The sequence below is a fragment of the Solanum verrucosum genome, unplaced genomic scaffold (assembly GCF_900185275.1).
Source record: "Solanum verrucosum unplaced genomic scaffold, falcon-dt-bn FXZP01000230.1, whole genome shotgun sequence".
Lineage (NCBI taxonomy): Eukaryota > Viridiplantae > Streptophyta > Magnoliopsida > Solanales > Solanaceae > Solanum > Solanum verrucosum.
In genome coordinates this window covers 187,965-203,470 of record NW_026019954.1, presented here as the reverse complement: position 1 = coordinate 203,470, position 15,506 = coordinate 187,965, and the positions used below count along the sequence as shown (strand labels likewise).

Here is a 15,506-nt window from a genome sequence, read left to right as displayed (position 1 = left end):
CTAGACCATTAATTTTTATGATTGATCTTAAAGGCTCAAAAATCAAAATTTCAAAATACCACAGTAACCACACCAATTCATCCAAAATTGAATCCTATCCAATTCAAGATTATTTTAATGGTAGTTTTTTTCAATTTGAAAACCAAATATTCAAATCAAATTTTCAAATGAATCCGAACAATTCATACGCTCGACTTCCAATAATAAATACTCCTTTTACTTTTAGCTAAATTTTTTGAATTTGAGCCTACATATAAAATAACTAGTTTTTAAAGAGCTGAGACACAAGGCAAAAACTATTAATATTATTATTATTATTTAAATCAAATTTGCTAATATTTAATTATAATATTATTTTAAACTTTTTTTTACTTTACCACCAAAATCATAAAAAATAATTATAATTAGTATTTCAATTTGCATAAATTCAAGACTCTTCCATTAAAATCTCTCTTCATACTCTCACTTTTCTCGAAACCCAACTTCTTCTTTTTTGATCATCATCTCTGCTTCAACAATTGGCATTATTTTGTGGTGAGAATTCTATCAATTTACTCTGTTAAAGAGAGAAGAATCGAAATTTTTAATTATTAAAGCCCTTTTTTGAAAGAATTTGTTTGATCTATTTTATTCAAAGTAGAGTAGAAATTACTCGTTTGAAAATTATATGATTCTTGAATGATACTTGTGGAGAAGATAGTGATGTCAAAAGGGTTACTTGATTGAAAGTAGAAAATTAAGTTTTAGGGTGTTTCTGAAGTTAATTTGTTTGGTCAAAAGATTCAATTTTTCTTCTTAATTTGTGCAGCCATGGATGAGCAATTTATTCTGAGGGTTCCACCTTCTGTTGCTGAGCGAATTAACCGCCTTTTAAGTGAAAATCCTTCTTCAGAAGACAAACTGGACTTGTCTTTTTTTGGTAACTTTTTTTTTTCTTTTGGAGTTCTAAGTATTGTTATGCAAGAGCTTATAATTAAGTTAATGGTCAAGAATACATTGAACTGTCATGTTTTTGTGAGTTTTATACCTGAACAATCATGTGTTCATTGTTCCCTTTTATTACTTGAAATATGACCATTGTTAAGGTAGGAAATGGAAAAAATTAATAGTTGAGGTGTGTTTTGGTAATCAGTTGGTGATGGTTTAGGTAGGAAAAGTGAATATCGGACAGTTCAGGTAGAAAACTCGCAAAAACGTGATATTTCAAGTGTGTTTTTTGCCATTATCTTTATAATTTTTGACACAATTATTTGACATGTTGGCATTTACTCTTTTAGATTTAAATTAGTCCAACTTCACACCAACATTCCTTTTATGTTGTTTCACATCTATAATACTCTTGCATCACCTATCAAAAAAGGAAACCATAGTCCTTCCATATTTCGCTTTCCATGTGTTTGTATTGTCATTCCTTGAACCTTTTATTATTATTTTTGTGATAATTGTGGTGTCCGAACCAACCTGTGTACACTTCAACTAAACTTGCTACCTCGCAAGTAATAGGTAAATCTTTCCACCAAAATTTGGACAAATAGAAAGAAATCATTAGTGTTTTTGCCTGTTGATCCTCGGACCTCATGATTCACAACCCACTTTATTGATGACTAAGCCACCTCCATGAGGGCTGAACCTTTTTACTCCCCCCGACTAGCTCTTCCGATTCCCTATACTGCTTCTAATTTAGAGAACCTTTGGGTTTAGAGAATCTGTGATTCGTCTTAAAAAGGTCAAGTATTTAGTACTGGAATGAAATTTACTTGAATAGAGGGGAAAATACATAGAAGATTCATCCGACTCTAATTGATTTGGGATTGAGATGTAAATGATTAATTATAGACGGAATGGTTTTCCAAACAACTTTTATTCTCTGAGGTTATCTGGAATACCCATAAGAAGTTCCAAAATATTGGGGGTGTGAAGTTGTCAATAGAGCATAGTTTATTCTACTGTCGTTTTGATTGAATTTGTAAGTTAATAGCCTTTGGTGTCCACAAGTTACATGGCCTCATCTGATATCTAAGGCATGATTTTTTTCCCCATTGTGCCCCACCATACCTAGGTTCTTTTTTCATATGCTAATAAGTGAAAACATTGTGGTCTGAGACTCTGAGTTATTGATATTAAGCACAATTGATGTGCGTGTGTGGAAATATAAACATATATATCTCGTACTGTCTGGTTTCTTTTATTTTAATCTATAGCTTGCTGATTGTGTAAGTATATCTGTGGTGTGTCTTAATGAGTTGGAGTAAGACATAGGTATTCTATGCTGTAATGTTCTCTTGCTTTCTTCTTCCTTTCGGAGAGGAATACGCAAATCCTTTTGAAATGGTGAAAGAGTTTGGAAGACAGTTATTCATTGATTACTCCTCTTTCGCAGCATGAATTTCACTGTATGTACAGTAGGGTAGGTTCTGATCTTCTGTTTTTAGTTTGGGGTATTGTGAGACCAATCACTCCGTCAATCTAAAGATAGATGATCTCATATCAGGTTCTTGATTTAGAGCTGGAGCCTTTTAATTTTTCTCATTTATAGGTAGACTATGAAGAAATTTTAATAAAAATAAAAACCAAGGATTAAGAAGCACTGCTACAATCTTAATCCTACTGGAATAGTTCTTATTCAAAAGTTGCATGAGACAATTAGTATAAGGTTTCATGTACATACAACTAAGAATTAGCTCTAGAGACTTGTCAATGTCCACAAATTACTTGGTGCTAGTTGGGGTAAAGTACCACATTTTCTGGATCTTTTTTATAATTTATTTAATACCCGACTATCCTACGAGATTAACCGTGATTTCTGACTTGCGACTCAAATGTGACTCAAATGCCAACCATTGCATCATGTTCTTGAACTTGTAGAAGAAGATATATAGTCATCTGTTACTATCTACTGTCTCTTGTACTTTGATTATGCACTATTTTGTTGTAGTTACTTTTTTTTCCGAATGCTTTGCCATGCCTTTTATTGTATTTTTCCATGAATTATTAACTTCTGATTATTTCTTTTTTGATCTGCTTTTATATGCTTTTCCATGAGCTGAGGGTCTATCGAAAACAACCTCTCTACCTCCCAAGGTAGGGGTAAGGTCTGCGTACACTCTACCCTCCCAACTCCCCCCCCCCCTCCCACCCCCCACCCCCCACCCCCACTTGTGGAATTATATGTCTATGTTGTTGTTGTTATTGTTGTTGTTGTAGTACTTATCTCTTAAGCATCTTATCATAGTTCATGTATGTGCTTTTTAAAAAAGTCTTGTTCTTTTCAGAAGATGGAAAGACGGGCAGTTTTGTCATAGGCGACGAGCACTTTCCTGCATCACTTTTGAATCTTCCTTGCATAGTGGAGTCGTACAAAACTTATGATGACAATGTGCTCATTAAATCCGCAGACATTGGTCAAGTAGGGTTGGGATTAATCTTTCTTTTTCCCTTCAGTTATATGAACATGATTTTTCAATCGTCATTGTTCCTAGAATGTAAACTTTGTTGATCTGATAGATGATTATGGTGAGAGAAGAAGGTGATCCTGTTCCAGATGTGGTGGAATATAGACATGGCCTCACACCTCCAATGAGAGATGCACGAAGACGAAGATTCCGGAGAGAGCCAGATCTTAATGTAACAATCTTACTTTCCTGAGAAAAACTCTCATTTATTTACTTTCTAGTTTGTCCCGACAGAGAGAATGTCAGGGGTGGGCTGTCTACTATGTGGAATGGGGGTATGTCTTTTTTTTTTTTTTGGGAGGGTTTGGTGTATGTGTGTGAAAGCAAATAGGGGCTTATTCTACCTGAAGCTTCTCATTTTATCTGCTTCTCTGCCGATAAATGAATTGGAATAAAATCTGTTCGTAAGTATAGTGGAGCTCTCCTTATCCCTTGATCCGCCCTTTTCTAGTTTTATATATCACCTTTTTTTTCCTGGTATGTATCCTTGTACTTACAATGTGCCTGTTATACTTTTGGCAGCCTGAGCTTGTTCGGCGTGTTGAGAAAGACTTGCAGAACATAATGTCTGGTGGAACAGCTGAGAATATTGATATCCTTTCATATTTGCTTTCTCCTCTATTTTAAATAGAATGACACGTGGTCAATATACGGGAATGGAAGTAGCTAAATAGACTTATTTTAAATGTTTATATAGGCTATATTCTGACAAATTAGAACTGCGAGTTTTAACGAATCCTAGATATGCTGTTGGTAAATTGACATTTTTTAGCTTGTAGACCACAATCAGTTGGACAACTTTTGCTGGTGAAAAAACTTGTGAAAATTTCTGTTTGACCATTTACCAGGAAGAGGTTTGTGGTAATGTCAGGGAAACTTTAATGCTTTGAGCTTTCAGAAAATTTCCTGAGATTCTGTTTGCATAGGCCTCTTGTAAACAAGAACAAGTTCTCGTTCTGAAAGTATATATTAGAACTTCAATATCATTGTACGTAGAGGACTTACTAAATTTCATCTTTCTCATTTCTGTTACTCCTTAACTAATCGATTACACATAGAAGTTGTTGAGCAAGAGGAAGGAGGTGAAGCAAGTGCACGCCATGTGAACAAGAAAGTGACACAACCTGCAACAAAGCCTGACATTTCCGAGCCCGGGACAGCTGGTGAGGATCCTGATAGAACTGAGTCTGAGGATTCTGATGATTCAATATAGCCGAGGACATTTTCCAGCCTTTGCTATTGTTATAGTGGCTACCAAGTCTTACTATTGTTGTAGTGCACTTCTGGTTAGTTGCCGTCAGAATTTATTAGAAATTTTAGCTCTTGTATTTTAATACAGTTGGCTTATCGAGTCTAGGCTTGAATATCGCTGTAATATAACAGTTTGCAATGTCTACTTCGGACATGCGAGCATGACAATTGCAAATTGTGTTCTGTAAAGTGATGGTCTGTCTCCAGTTTGATGTATTGAATTCGCTTATTTTGTTCTAAAATAAGAAGATGTTTATTGCAAAATTGATTAACTTCGACACCCTGAGAGGTTGGAGTCGATAAATTTGGAGTTCCGAACCTAAATAAGCCATAAAAAGATATAAGTCACTTTTCTAGTAAGTAACTAAAATAGGCTTAGTGGAAGAAAAAATTCCGTTTTATGCCATATTCCAACCGTTTTTCATTAGTCTCATGACGTGTATATTTTAATATATAACGGAACTATTTTTTACACCTTGTATAACGGAACTATTTCTTACACTTTGTAAAGTGTAAGTTTTTCTTACACTTTATAAAGTGGAAGAAAATCTTACACTTTAAGAAAAGTTACTTTACATGCACATTGTGTATAACGTAAAGTAAGAAGAAATGTCGAATCTCAATTTACTCCAAGAATCAAAGGATTAGTCAAATATGAAAGATTTATATTTTTCCTTTAGGTAAATTAAAACTAATTATAAAAATAATATTCTGTCAAACAACATCATTTGGGTTCCACTGGCTCGCGAGCAACAATCTGCACCACGCTATTTCATCAGTACAAAAATAGATTTGATGGTGTCTAGCTTGTGTTTGGACATACGATATGAAGTCATGATTTATAATTAATGATTGAATATGCAATTTGAAATTATGATTTGAAATTTAATTTCAAATTCTCCAAAAAGCATGATCCAGAAATTCAACTTTTGAAATGCAAAATTTGATATATATATATTAAAAAGAGACCCATCATTCTGAATTTCACGAAAGTAACTTTTCTTGAAATGTAATCTTCTTCCATTTATAAAGTGTAAGAAATAGTTCCGTTTTACAAAGTGTAAAAAATAGTTCCATTATATATTAAAATATACACGTTATGAGTCTAACGGAAAACGTTTGGAATATTGTATAAAACGAAATTTTTTCTTCCACTAAGCTTATTTTTGTTACTTACTAGAATAGTGGCTTATTTTGATCACTTTCATCTTTTTGTGGCTTATTTAGGTTCCGAACTCGTAAATTTGTTGTGTTTGATGAGACTTGAGAGAGTGGATGGAAGTATAGGAACATGGTGAGAAGGCTAAATCGTGTAAGGCTCGAGAACTTGATGTTTAGGTCACCTTCTTGTGAGTTCAGAGTCAGATTTGTGACAATGGGTGTTGATTTAGCATATATTATGTCTGTATATCTTGAGTTGAATGCATGCAGAAGGTGAAAATGTTTTTATGCCTAGTTATGATGACCAAATTTGTGTTGAAGACTTTGAGTTGTGTTGACAGAGTTGTAGTTTTTCAACTGTGGGATTACTATGTTTTCTCGTTTCTGTTCCAATGTTCAAACAAATGAATACTGTTTCGTGAGTGCACAATAGGCAAGTTGAAAAGGAAAAAGTTAATCTTGTTGAGCCTAAAGCCAAAGAAACTCTAGAGGGTGTGTTTGGTGCTAAGGAAAATGTCTTCCATGTATAATGATATTTTCTTGAAAAATAAGTACTTATTTTTTTGTGTTCGGTATGTAAGCAGATTTTTTTTTAAAAATTCCAAAAGCATTTATATGATATCTAGCAAAATACTATGAAGGTGAGATGAGGTCGGAGGTGGAGGCTCAGGGGTGGTGGGTGCGTGGTAAGGAGACAATGAAATTGAAATGTTACTTATTGTCTATGAAACCTATTTTTCCTACTTTCATTAAAGAAATTTGTTTCCTCATTTTTAGGAAATTTGCTTTCTTAAAGAAAATCCCCTTTAAAATATTTTGATCAAACTAGATGTGAAAAAATTGAAAAACATTCATTCATACCAAACACACCTTTAAATGTAAGTTCAAGTGAGAAACATAGTGGACATTCTTAAGCTTAGCAAGTCCTCTTCATAATTTAATGATATGTAGCTACGTACAAGAATAAAATACACTCAAATCTCGTAGTTGAGAATTACCATATGAATCTCTATATCCATTCAGTTGGTATGAAAAGACAACAAATAAAATCAGTCCAACATATTATATATATACTCCTAATTTTGGCCCTATTTTTCTTTCTTAAATGATCAGAAATCGAATGAAAAGAATTGAACTAATATAGTCAAAAAGAAGAACTTGACCACATAAACTTATACAGAATGTTACCTTACTATAATTAAAAATAATTTAATTTCAAAATTTCTTTTTTTACTTCTAATGAAATATTTTATAACTATGCAAATTTCTAAAGATTGTTTTAGACCATAAGTTTCAATAGTCTTCCTTCTCATTTTAAAATGAAACGGACGAAATATCATCTCTTTTTTTATTTAGATCAGTTTAGACTTTTATAGGTATCTATTTGGATTGCAGGAGTATCTTGGATATATTAGAAAATATCTATGACATTTAATTGCATGATTTGCTTCTCGATATTTAATTTTTATTAATCAAACATATATCTAACGAAATAATGCAAGCCATAACTCGCATAGAATTATAAACTTAAGCTATGTGAAAAGATTATTAATTTTAAAGATAATTACAAAATAGAGATAAAAGAGCAAATAATCCAAAAATAAAATAAAATATGAATGTGGCAGAAGAAAAATTCCACCACGTGTTGGCCAATAGAAATCCATCTTGTTCCTCAAGCTACTCCAACCCCACTCCATTATATAAACCCAAGCCCTTCAGCTTGAGTCTGCCATTTTCACAGCCAGTTTTTGCTTTCAAATTTCTTCTTTTGAATATCATGGGTCGTCGAAGTGGTGGTGGTGGGTTCAGATCAAGTAGTAGTAGCGGCGGAGGTCTGTAATCATTGGTTTTTTGGTAGAATATACATGTATATCCTTTTTTTTTGAGTGAATTACATTTGATATTCAGTCTCATGGTTTGCAAAGGTAGATTGAATACTGCAAACTGTTTGTAGGGTCGAGTCGTTATGTGCATGGATGCCATGTAAAATGGCGTCACTTAATTTTTCCTTTTGAGGTGAAAAGAATGTGTGTTATTTTTCCTTTAACTTGCTTCTTTCAGCCTTCTTTAATTGGAGTACTAAAAGACACTCCATCCAATTTGATTTATGTGGCATAGTTGAAATTTTGAGATTCAACTTTTTAGTATGACTTCAAAATTGTTCTTGGGTACACGGAACAATTTTTTTCGCAAAGATTAATTGATATTCTCGTATCTTTTATCGCCAAAAAGTTGTATGAACATGCATGTAGGTTGTGTCAAAAAGCTGTGATAAGAAAAGATGACACAGTTTCTTTTGCAGGAAGTTGGTTTCCATGGTCAAAATCTCGCTCATCTCCTCGTCTTGCTGCTGACAAGCCACTGAAGAATCCGCCAATGCCGAAGCCTGGCAAGTCATCATCATCTCATTAATTCCTTCTAAAATTTTGGCAGTGCATGCCTCAAATTACTATATATTTTGATAACTTAGAATTACGCTGTGTATGTCGTTGTTATTGTATGACTTGGAATTTTTGTTCCCATATATTGCAGCTGCTCCTGCTCCTCCTCCAGCACCTGTACAGAGTCAACCTCAACCTGCAGCAGGAGGTCTAGGTTCCTCATTTACCGATGGTTAGTAATTGCTTCAAATAGACAACAGTCGGATTCTGATAGCATTGTTTCTGGTACAGAAGTTCCTATAAAAATTGAAAATGCCCTACCTTTGAGTGTAGTTTGAACTATTGGTTTACCTAAAGGTTTACGACAAAACCAAATCAATCATGGTCATGAGATTCTGATAGCGTTAATTTGTATATGCTCAATGTCAATGCTCATATTTTGGTGTGGTAAAAAACAGGAATGGCCTTTGGTAGCGGAAATGCAGTTGGCCATAGGGTAACAGATGCCGTGTTAGGCCCTCGGGTTTTTAAACATGAGGTTCAGGTGGCTGATCCTGCCCCCTCAGCTGCTTCATGTGCTGCCTCAATGACAGCTTTCCAAGCGGTATGTATATATGCTAATTTCCTATAGCTTCTCTGTTGCATTTGCTTGCTAATGCTGTAAAATTAGTATAATTTACCTAAATTCCATGTTAAAAACTAATTACATTATTTCTCTATTATTTTCCAAATTACAAGAATTCCTTAAAATTTATGGATTTCGGATACATACATCACTGGACTTTCAGATACAAAGGGATATCACATCCGGATCTGGATACATAGGAGAGAGATGTATTAGAAATAGAAGGAATGTATCAGAGATGTATAGATTTTTGATTTTTTTTTGTATAAATGATAGAGAATTTTTGAAATAGTGGTAAAATAAGAAAGTGTATTTAGTTAATATTTTCATAAAATTAGGGTACAAAGCAGAGAATCGAACCCTCACTAACAAGATGAGAATCCAAATAGCCAACCAATATTGGTAAAACTATTGATAATAAGGTGTGTTTCGTTGTTGCAGTGTTTCAATGTCAACGGAGGCGACCTAAGCAAATGTCAGTTTTACATGAATATGGTTTGTGAGTGTCGCAGAAGTTCTACCATACTGGCCTGATTTCTTAGACCTTGAAGACCAGCTTAATAATATTATGATGACGACTAGTTTTGTTGGATAGAGTTTTGGCTCTTTCTTTTTAAGTTAATCACTAGGTTGTCATTTAGGGTTCGTAGTTGGTACATCCATTTAATTCTATTTACTACTTGTTTAGTATTTCTGATAATTCTTGTTTATGGTTGGCAACGTAACGTAATATAAAATTGTATGAAATAACAAACTATTAATTCAAATTAAATGTTATAGTCATAGTTTATTTTATTTGTTATTCGCAGCAAACATCTCATTTTTTTGCCATTTGGTTCGATATACAATTAGTCATTTTCGGTATACAATTACCCATTCGGTATACAAATGTATAAAATATGTTTGTGTTTGTATAAAGCGAGAGAAAAGTGTATATACAAATACAAATACAAATACATATATTTTCATCCTATACACTTATAATTATACAAATACAGATCTTATTATACAAATTACAATGTATAAATGAGTTTATACAAAACTGAACAATTTGTATAAATTTGGATGTATCTAGCGAATTATACAAATCAAAAACTCCATAACAAACATAAAATTTGCAATAGAGCACAGTTATGCAAACCATAGCTATAACATACAAATATAATGTTATAAATTTTCAATAGAATCTCTGGAGCTTTCTCTAGTTGAGTATAATTGTTCAACCACGAAAAGAACTTTCAAAACTATATTATCTCGAAGAAAATCATCCTCATTCTCGTTGGGCTGTGTTACCTACACTGGCCCAAGAAGAGTTTACTTTTTGGCACAAATAACTGATTTTAAGGGTATTGTTTAAAATATAGCCAGTTTTTTTTTTTTTTTAAAAAAGCATTTAACAAATTATCAAACTTCAGAGTTTAAGCTTTGAAGTTTCAAACCGCGCGTATGAAATTTGAACTATCAATGCCTACCTTCAGACCTTAAATATGAAGTTTGAATAGCATAAGTTAGACTCTAACACAGCACTTTAAACATGGAACACACTTTTTCACAACTTTATATTTTATAATACAAATCGTGTGACAAGGTTCAAGTTCATGACGTGCATTATATACATCTTGCTGTAGATCCTCATCACAAAAAAAGATTATGCAGTGCTTTGATTTTCACGTTTTTATGTAATATCTGGCTACAAGTTAAAGAATTTTAAGAAAGCTGAATATAGCATAGGGCAAACTGGCTACCGGGTGCTATTCATACAAGATATTCTGCTACTTTGAGTTTGACTTTTAATTTGTTCTAAGGCACTTTCTCCATTTCATTTTACTTGGTCCATATATTAAAAATAGATTTTAGTTTCGCAACGTAATAAAACTATGAAAGAGAGGAGTATATAACAAAGGCAGAGTTAATCATGAGATTTTTATAACAAGTACTCAAAGAGAACAGTAAAGCTTGATGCATGAGATATTTCCAGCTTGATTGTGTTTTTCCGTTCCAAATGGCAGAGAAGTTTCCATATTCGTACATTTCCTTGTTGGAAGTTCTCTCTTCCGTTATCTATAGATAAGAACGAATAAGATAGACTGAACTCATATGACAGATTGTGTTATATTTAGATAGAAGTTGGAAGTTTTAACCAATACTTGATACTTTCAATTCATAAACATTGTACTTCCATAATATAATAAGGCAAGAAAGGCAACACTTAATTACAAGAAGCACATCAGAAGACAAGATGCATTACTGAACATATTTGCAACTGGGACATTACCTACTAACTGGTACTGACCCAGTGGATTAGTCAAGGTGCGTACAGGTTGGCACCGACACTTAGGAAACAAAAATTACTTACCTTATAATGTACAGCAAGCCTGCAACTTTCCAGGTGGTAGTCTTCTGTTAGCAACAAAAAGCTGATGTATATAATAATTTTACCGAGCCACATTTGATAGACTTATGGATTATCGTCTAATGTACAAGCTTCCTTCAGCATCTTCAGCAATAATTTTGCAAAGGGGATTATGGAAATCTCTAGGCCACATAACAATGTCAGTTCCTGATATTTCCATCTTTGATAAATAATCAGCAGCTCGGTTTGTTTCACGCCACGAGTGAGTGACTTGGTACTTCTGAAACTTGTTCAAAATTTTCCAAATGTGTTGGAGATACCTAGCAGCTTTCTGATTATGTGGTTGCTCTTTGTTAATAGCTTTCACTGCACTCATTGAGTCGGATTCTACCCATATCATTTTGATCCCGATACTGACAGCAAGCATAAGACCTCTCCATATAGCCAGTAACTCAACCAAGAAGATATCGTCACATGTAACTTCAGAGACACAAGCACATATAGCAGCACCTTCATAATCACGAAGCAAACCACCAAGACCAGCTCTTTTCCGGTCTATAGATCCATCTGTATTTAGCTTTGTCCATCCAGGCTTGGGCTTTTTCCAAGTGCAGAACCTAAATGGTCTTCTAATAGGCAAATTAAAGCCTCTTAATTCCACAAACTTAAGAGATTTTATCTGGTTCAAACTCTCAAGTAAATCTTTTAAATAATTTCCCTCCAACTTTGAAGCAAGTTTAGCTTCTTTACTTGCCATGATCATTTCATGTTCCCTTTCTTCGTCTTCCTTCAGTTTGTGCTTCCTACCTTTGATGTGTTGCTTTAGACATTTCTCGCTGGAGACGCTCACCAGACAGAGCGGGCAGCTCCAGTCCTTTTGAACTTTCTTAGGATAAATTGTCCGATCACATTTAGGAGAAGATTCAGCCTGAAACAGAATTATAACCAAAATGTTCATGAACATGTCACTGTCTTAAGATCATAGGAGAGGTGTTTGTAGGGGAAAACTATGATTACCTCATAATTAACGAAACTTTGCAGGTTGTCCTTTTTATCCTGTTCAACATGTCGGGATGCTGCAGCAACATAATCACTGCACTCCATGACTATGTTACTCGGACTCTTAAAACATGTCAACAGCTGTGTGTCGGATTCTCCAAAAGTAGTGTATTTTTGGAGAATCCGACGCGGGTGCGGCATTGAAAGTGAAGAGTCTGCGCAACTTCGCTCCATGGGCATGCACTCGTTCTTTTCTGTGACATATTCTATGAGTGGATTTGGGGAAAGACATGGCTTAACAAAGTTCATATACACATAAGAAGCAACACCAAACTGAGGCAGTACGAGCAAGAGGGATGCTAATCCTTTTGCATAATGCCAAAACGAGAACCTGAAGAAATCAACACACTTAGGTCAGACTTAATTATTGTTGAAAAATGTCCTTCAGGTTTGAGACACCCTTGGTGAGACTCATGAACCGAGCACGATAAGAACAACCAAAAACTCAACTACAACTTGCAATAAAGATTCTGAATTTGTATTTATTAACATATAAATCCATACATTTTCTCATTCAAAAAAAGATGGCATCACTGTAAATTGCAGATGCTGAATATTTCTCTCACTCATCCAAGGAATGAATGAAATGGTAGTCCTAAAATAAGTCTTGGCTTCTTTTTTGGTAGTTCTTATGCCATATAGTATTCATCAATGACTAACAATTTATGAAAACAAATATATGCCCAACATAAGCGTTACACAACGCTTGCTATAATGAAGTAGAATTCTTAGTATAAAGCACCATAGCTACAACAACATAAAGTAATCCCACAACTGGAGTCTGGTGTGTACACAACAACCTTACCCCTACCTTATGAAGGTAAAGAGGTTGTTTCCGATAAACCCTCAGCTCAAGAAAAACATATCCAAAAAACAAGTAAAACAAATACAGTAGTGAAGAAGCCAATACTGAAAACAACTAAGAAAAGAACAAGTAGCAACAACACAACGTACAATAACTAAAGCAAAAAAAAAAAACAGGTAACACTAAAATCGAAGAATAAGATCATAGGAGACCAAAAGTAACAATACATAAAGCACCAAAGCTCCCAAGATTAACAAACAATGCAATTCCGTCTCTTATAGTAATCCATAACCTGACTTGCATTCATAATACCAAGCATTAAGATGTTTAACCACCAATATCATAAGGTATCAACTTACATATAAGAATTCTAAAGACATGTCTTTGGATATAAGCAAAATAAAAAATTACCCTGTCAAAGGCTTTGCAAGAGTCAATTCCAATACTGTGGTTAATCCAAATAGGACCCAATATTGAAGACACTTTTGGTAGCTGGATTCTTTGTCACTCTCTATCGCCCGAATTGATGCATATCTGTTTTTATCAAGAATGTAACATAACTCAAAAGCCTAAATATCCCAATTCACATATCCAACAAAATCTCAAACAAACAAGAGAAAAAAAATATTAATTTCTCTTTTTACCAACTTACAGAGGACACAGCAATGTCACTGATGGTCTGCAAAATATCCAGAAAGAACTGTAGCAAAAAAACAAAAATTAAAAAGAGAGAGAATCAGATATATGGAAGTCAAGAGCAGTTGATCAAAGACAAAACTTAAAAGGCTAATTTTTTTCTCTCTCTTTCTACATGTGTATATATAGAAAGGGGCTTAACAAATACCAGAAAAATAGGACAAAAAATTGACAACCCACAAGAGCACAATGTGCTACAACTATTAACAAAATCCAAAATCATCCTATGATTATTTAGCCCCATCATGTCTTTAGTATGAAAATCTTAGAAAACAACAACAAGATTATCTTTTTTGATCAACAAATTAAAACAAGATTATTTTTTTTGATCAAGAAAGAGGAAGACTTGGTGGGAGAGGAATGGATAATACTTACCAAGAGAGCAAAATTTTAGCTGAAATCAGAAGAAAGCTGATCAAACCCATTGTCACTAACCAAGTGATGTGTCTAAGTTCTTGCTTTCCTTGTTAAACCAATTTTTATTTTATTTTTACAAATCATGCATGTCTTATTTTATTGGTTTTGGGGAAAGCAAAGGGAAATAAACATGACAGTGGGAATTATAAAGGGCAAAAAGGAAGAAACTTTCAGGGTAAGGAGTCAATGTTTGGTCAATTATCCATAGGAAAACAAAAATAGAAAATAAATTCATACTACCTTTACTCTTTGGTTTCCCACTAGAAGTTCGCTTTGAAACGAATAATTTTAATTCACATTGAATGAATTCGGAATAAGTTCTTTCTATTAAAAGTTTTTTTTCATATTTGAGACTCGAAAAAAATAAATCATATCAAACTCACATGTCGACGAAAAAGAAAATTCCTGAAGAGCAATTATTGCATTTTGGTAGGTGCATCAACTTTAAGGTACAACGTAAATTTTCTTCAAAGCATTTGTTTTTTCTTTAATTTCTTTTTTTCTATTACACGAGAGGGTAAAGAGAAGAAGGATATATTGTAGAAAATATTCCCTCTAGTACCATGGTTACTTTTTCGTTTTATTAATAGTCATTTGTCTTTAAATTTATTACATTATTATTTATTGCGAAAAGTTATTTGAATTTATCTAAGTATCGCGAAAATTACTTAACTCTTTAAATTGAAGACATCATTGACAACCTTCATTAATATTTGGCCACATATCATAAAGACATTCATACTTGCACAAATTTGTGTTTCTAGCTCCCGTACTTCACGAGATTTGATCCAGACACCTAACTCATTTAAAACAAGTGATTTATAATTTTTTAATTCTATGCCTTCCTCGATCACAAATGAATGAAGTTTAAATTCAGATCGAGAGAGCCTACCATCAGTCCTAAAATTATAAATTTCAGGCTCTTCAAACTTTAAACTTTCGGGTATGAATTTAGGTTTTGGCCGAACCCAACTACCCAAAGTATAAGCAGCAAAAGTTGAAGTAATTATGCCAAAAGTCCACACCTACTTTACATCTTATCATAGTGCACAGTAGTGCAAGTACACAAGAAATTGTAATTTACATGTCCCTATGAAAATGTCACGCCATTAGTTATATATACTACAGATAGTCTTTGATCTGTGTTGCAGTTTGACCTTTAAGGTACTTGATGAACGACAATAATGAGAACATCGCATAGAAAAAGGAATGGTCTACTCTCACAGCAGCATTCAGAATAGCAAGCATGGGAGTAAGAAATTTGTAACGCCTTATGTTTTTCTCCTACAGGCAACAACAGCGACAA

General features: G+C 33.7%; 3 protein-coding genes across 3 annotated transcripts; 2 read left to right on the top strand and 1 right to left on the bottom strand.

Annotated features, from left to right (window-relative positions):
• The first annotated feature begins 460 nt into the window (after positions 1-460).
• LOC125814223 (transcription initiation factor TFIID subunit 7-like) lies at positions 461-4,967 on the top strand. The gene is made up of 6 exons (XM_049493683.1): positions 461-534; positions 809-919; positions 3,273-3,406; positions 3,505-3,624; positions 3,975-4,048; positions 4,509-4,967. Exons 2-6 carry the CDS (start codon positions 811-813, stop codon positions 4,663-4,665), a joined length of 594 nt encoding a protein of 197 aa, XP_049349640.1. The 5' UTR covers positions 461-534; positions 809-810; the 3' UTR covers positions 4,666-4,967.
• A 2,674-nt stretch (positions 4,968-7,641) lies between these two features.
• Positions 7,642-9,653, top strand: LOC125814093 (uncharacterized). Its single transcript, XM_049493548.1, has 5 exons — positions 7,642-7,696; positions 8,167-8,253; positions 8,397-8,477; positions 8,704-8,849; positions 9,312-9,653. Exons 1-5 carry the CDS (start codon positions 7,642-7,644, stop codon positions 9,402-9,404), a joined length of 462 nt encoding a protein of 153 aa, XP_049349505.1. The 3' UTR covers positions 9,405-9,653.
• A 1,512-nt stretch (positions 9,654-11,165) lies between these two features.
• On the bottom strand, positions 11,166-14,371 carry LOC125814248 (uncharacterized). The gene is made up of 5 exons (XM_049493710.1): positions 14,159-14,371; positions 13,740-13,787; positions 13,499-13,621; positions 12,241-12,613; positions 11,166-12,151 (listed from the first exon to the last, which is right to left on the bottom strand). The coding sequence occupies exons 1-5, from the start codon at positions 14,206-14,208 to the stop codon at positions 11,336-11,338; spliced, it is 1,410 nt and encodes a 469-aa protein (XP_049349667.1). The 5' UTR covers positions 14,209-14,371; the 3' UTR covers positions 11,166-11,335.
• Between the last annotated feature and the right edge of the window lie 1,135 nt (positions 14,372-15,506).

What these genes read in the sequence shown, in the direction of transcription:
- LOC125814223 (XM_049493683.1), top strand. Translation starts at nt 811, where the DNA reads ATGGATGAGCAATTTATTCTGAGGGTTCCACCTTCTGTTGCTGAGCGA. An exon ending in AATCCGCAGACATTGGTCAA is followed by an intron (nt 3,407 to 3,504) that starts GTAGGGTTGGGA and finishes TTGATCTGATAG; the next exon opens with ATGATTATGGTGAGAGAAGA. An exon ending in GGAGAGAGCCAGATCTTAAT is followed by an intron (nt 3,625 to 3,974) that starts GTAACAATCTTA and finishes TACTTTTGGCAG; the next exon opens with CCTGAGCTTGTTCGGCGTGT.
- LOC125814093 (XM_049493548.1), top strand. Translation starts at nt 7,642, where the DNA reads ATGGGTCGTCGAAGTGGTGGTGGTGGGTTCAGATCAAGTAGTAGTAGC. An exon ending in AAGTAGTAGTAGCGGCGGAG is followed by an intron (nt 7,697 to 8,166) that starts GTCTGTAATCAT and finishes TTTCTTTTGCAG; the next exon opens with GAAGTTGGTTTCCATGGTCA. An exon ending in AGGTTCCTCATTTACCGATG is followed by an intron (nt 8,478 to 8,703) that starts GTTAGTAATTGC and finishes GGTAAAAAACAG; the next exon opens with GAATGGCCTTTGGTAGCGGA.
- LOC125814248 (XM_049493710.1), bottom strand. Translation starts at nt 14,208, where the DNA reads ATGGGTTTGATCAGCTTTCTTCTGATTTCAGCTAAAATTTTGCTCTCT. An exon ending in CTTGCAAAGCCTTTGACAGG is followed by an intron (nt 12,614 to 13,498) that starts GTAATTTTTTAT and finishes TGATTTCTTCAG; the next exon opens with GTTCTCGTTTTGGCATTATG. An exon ending in AAAGTTTCGTTAATTATGAG is followed by an intron (nt 12,152 to 12,240) that starts GTAATCATAGTT and finishes ATTCTGTTTCAG; the next exon opens with GCTGAATCTTCTCCTAAATG.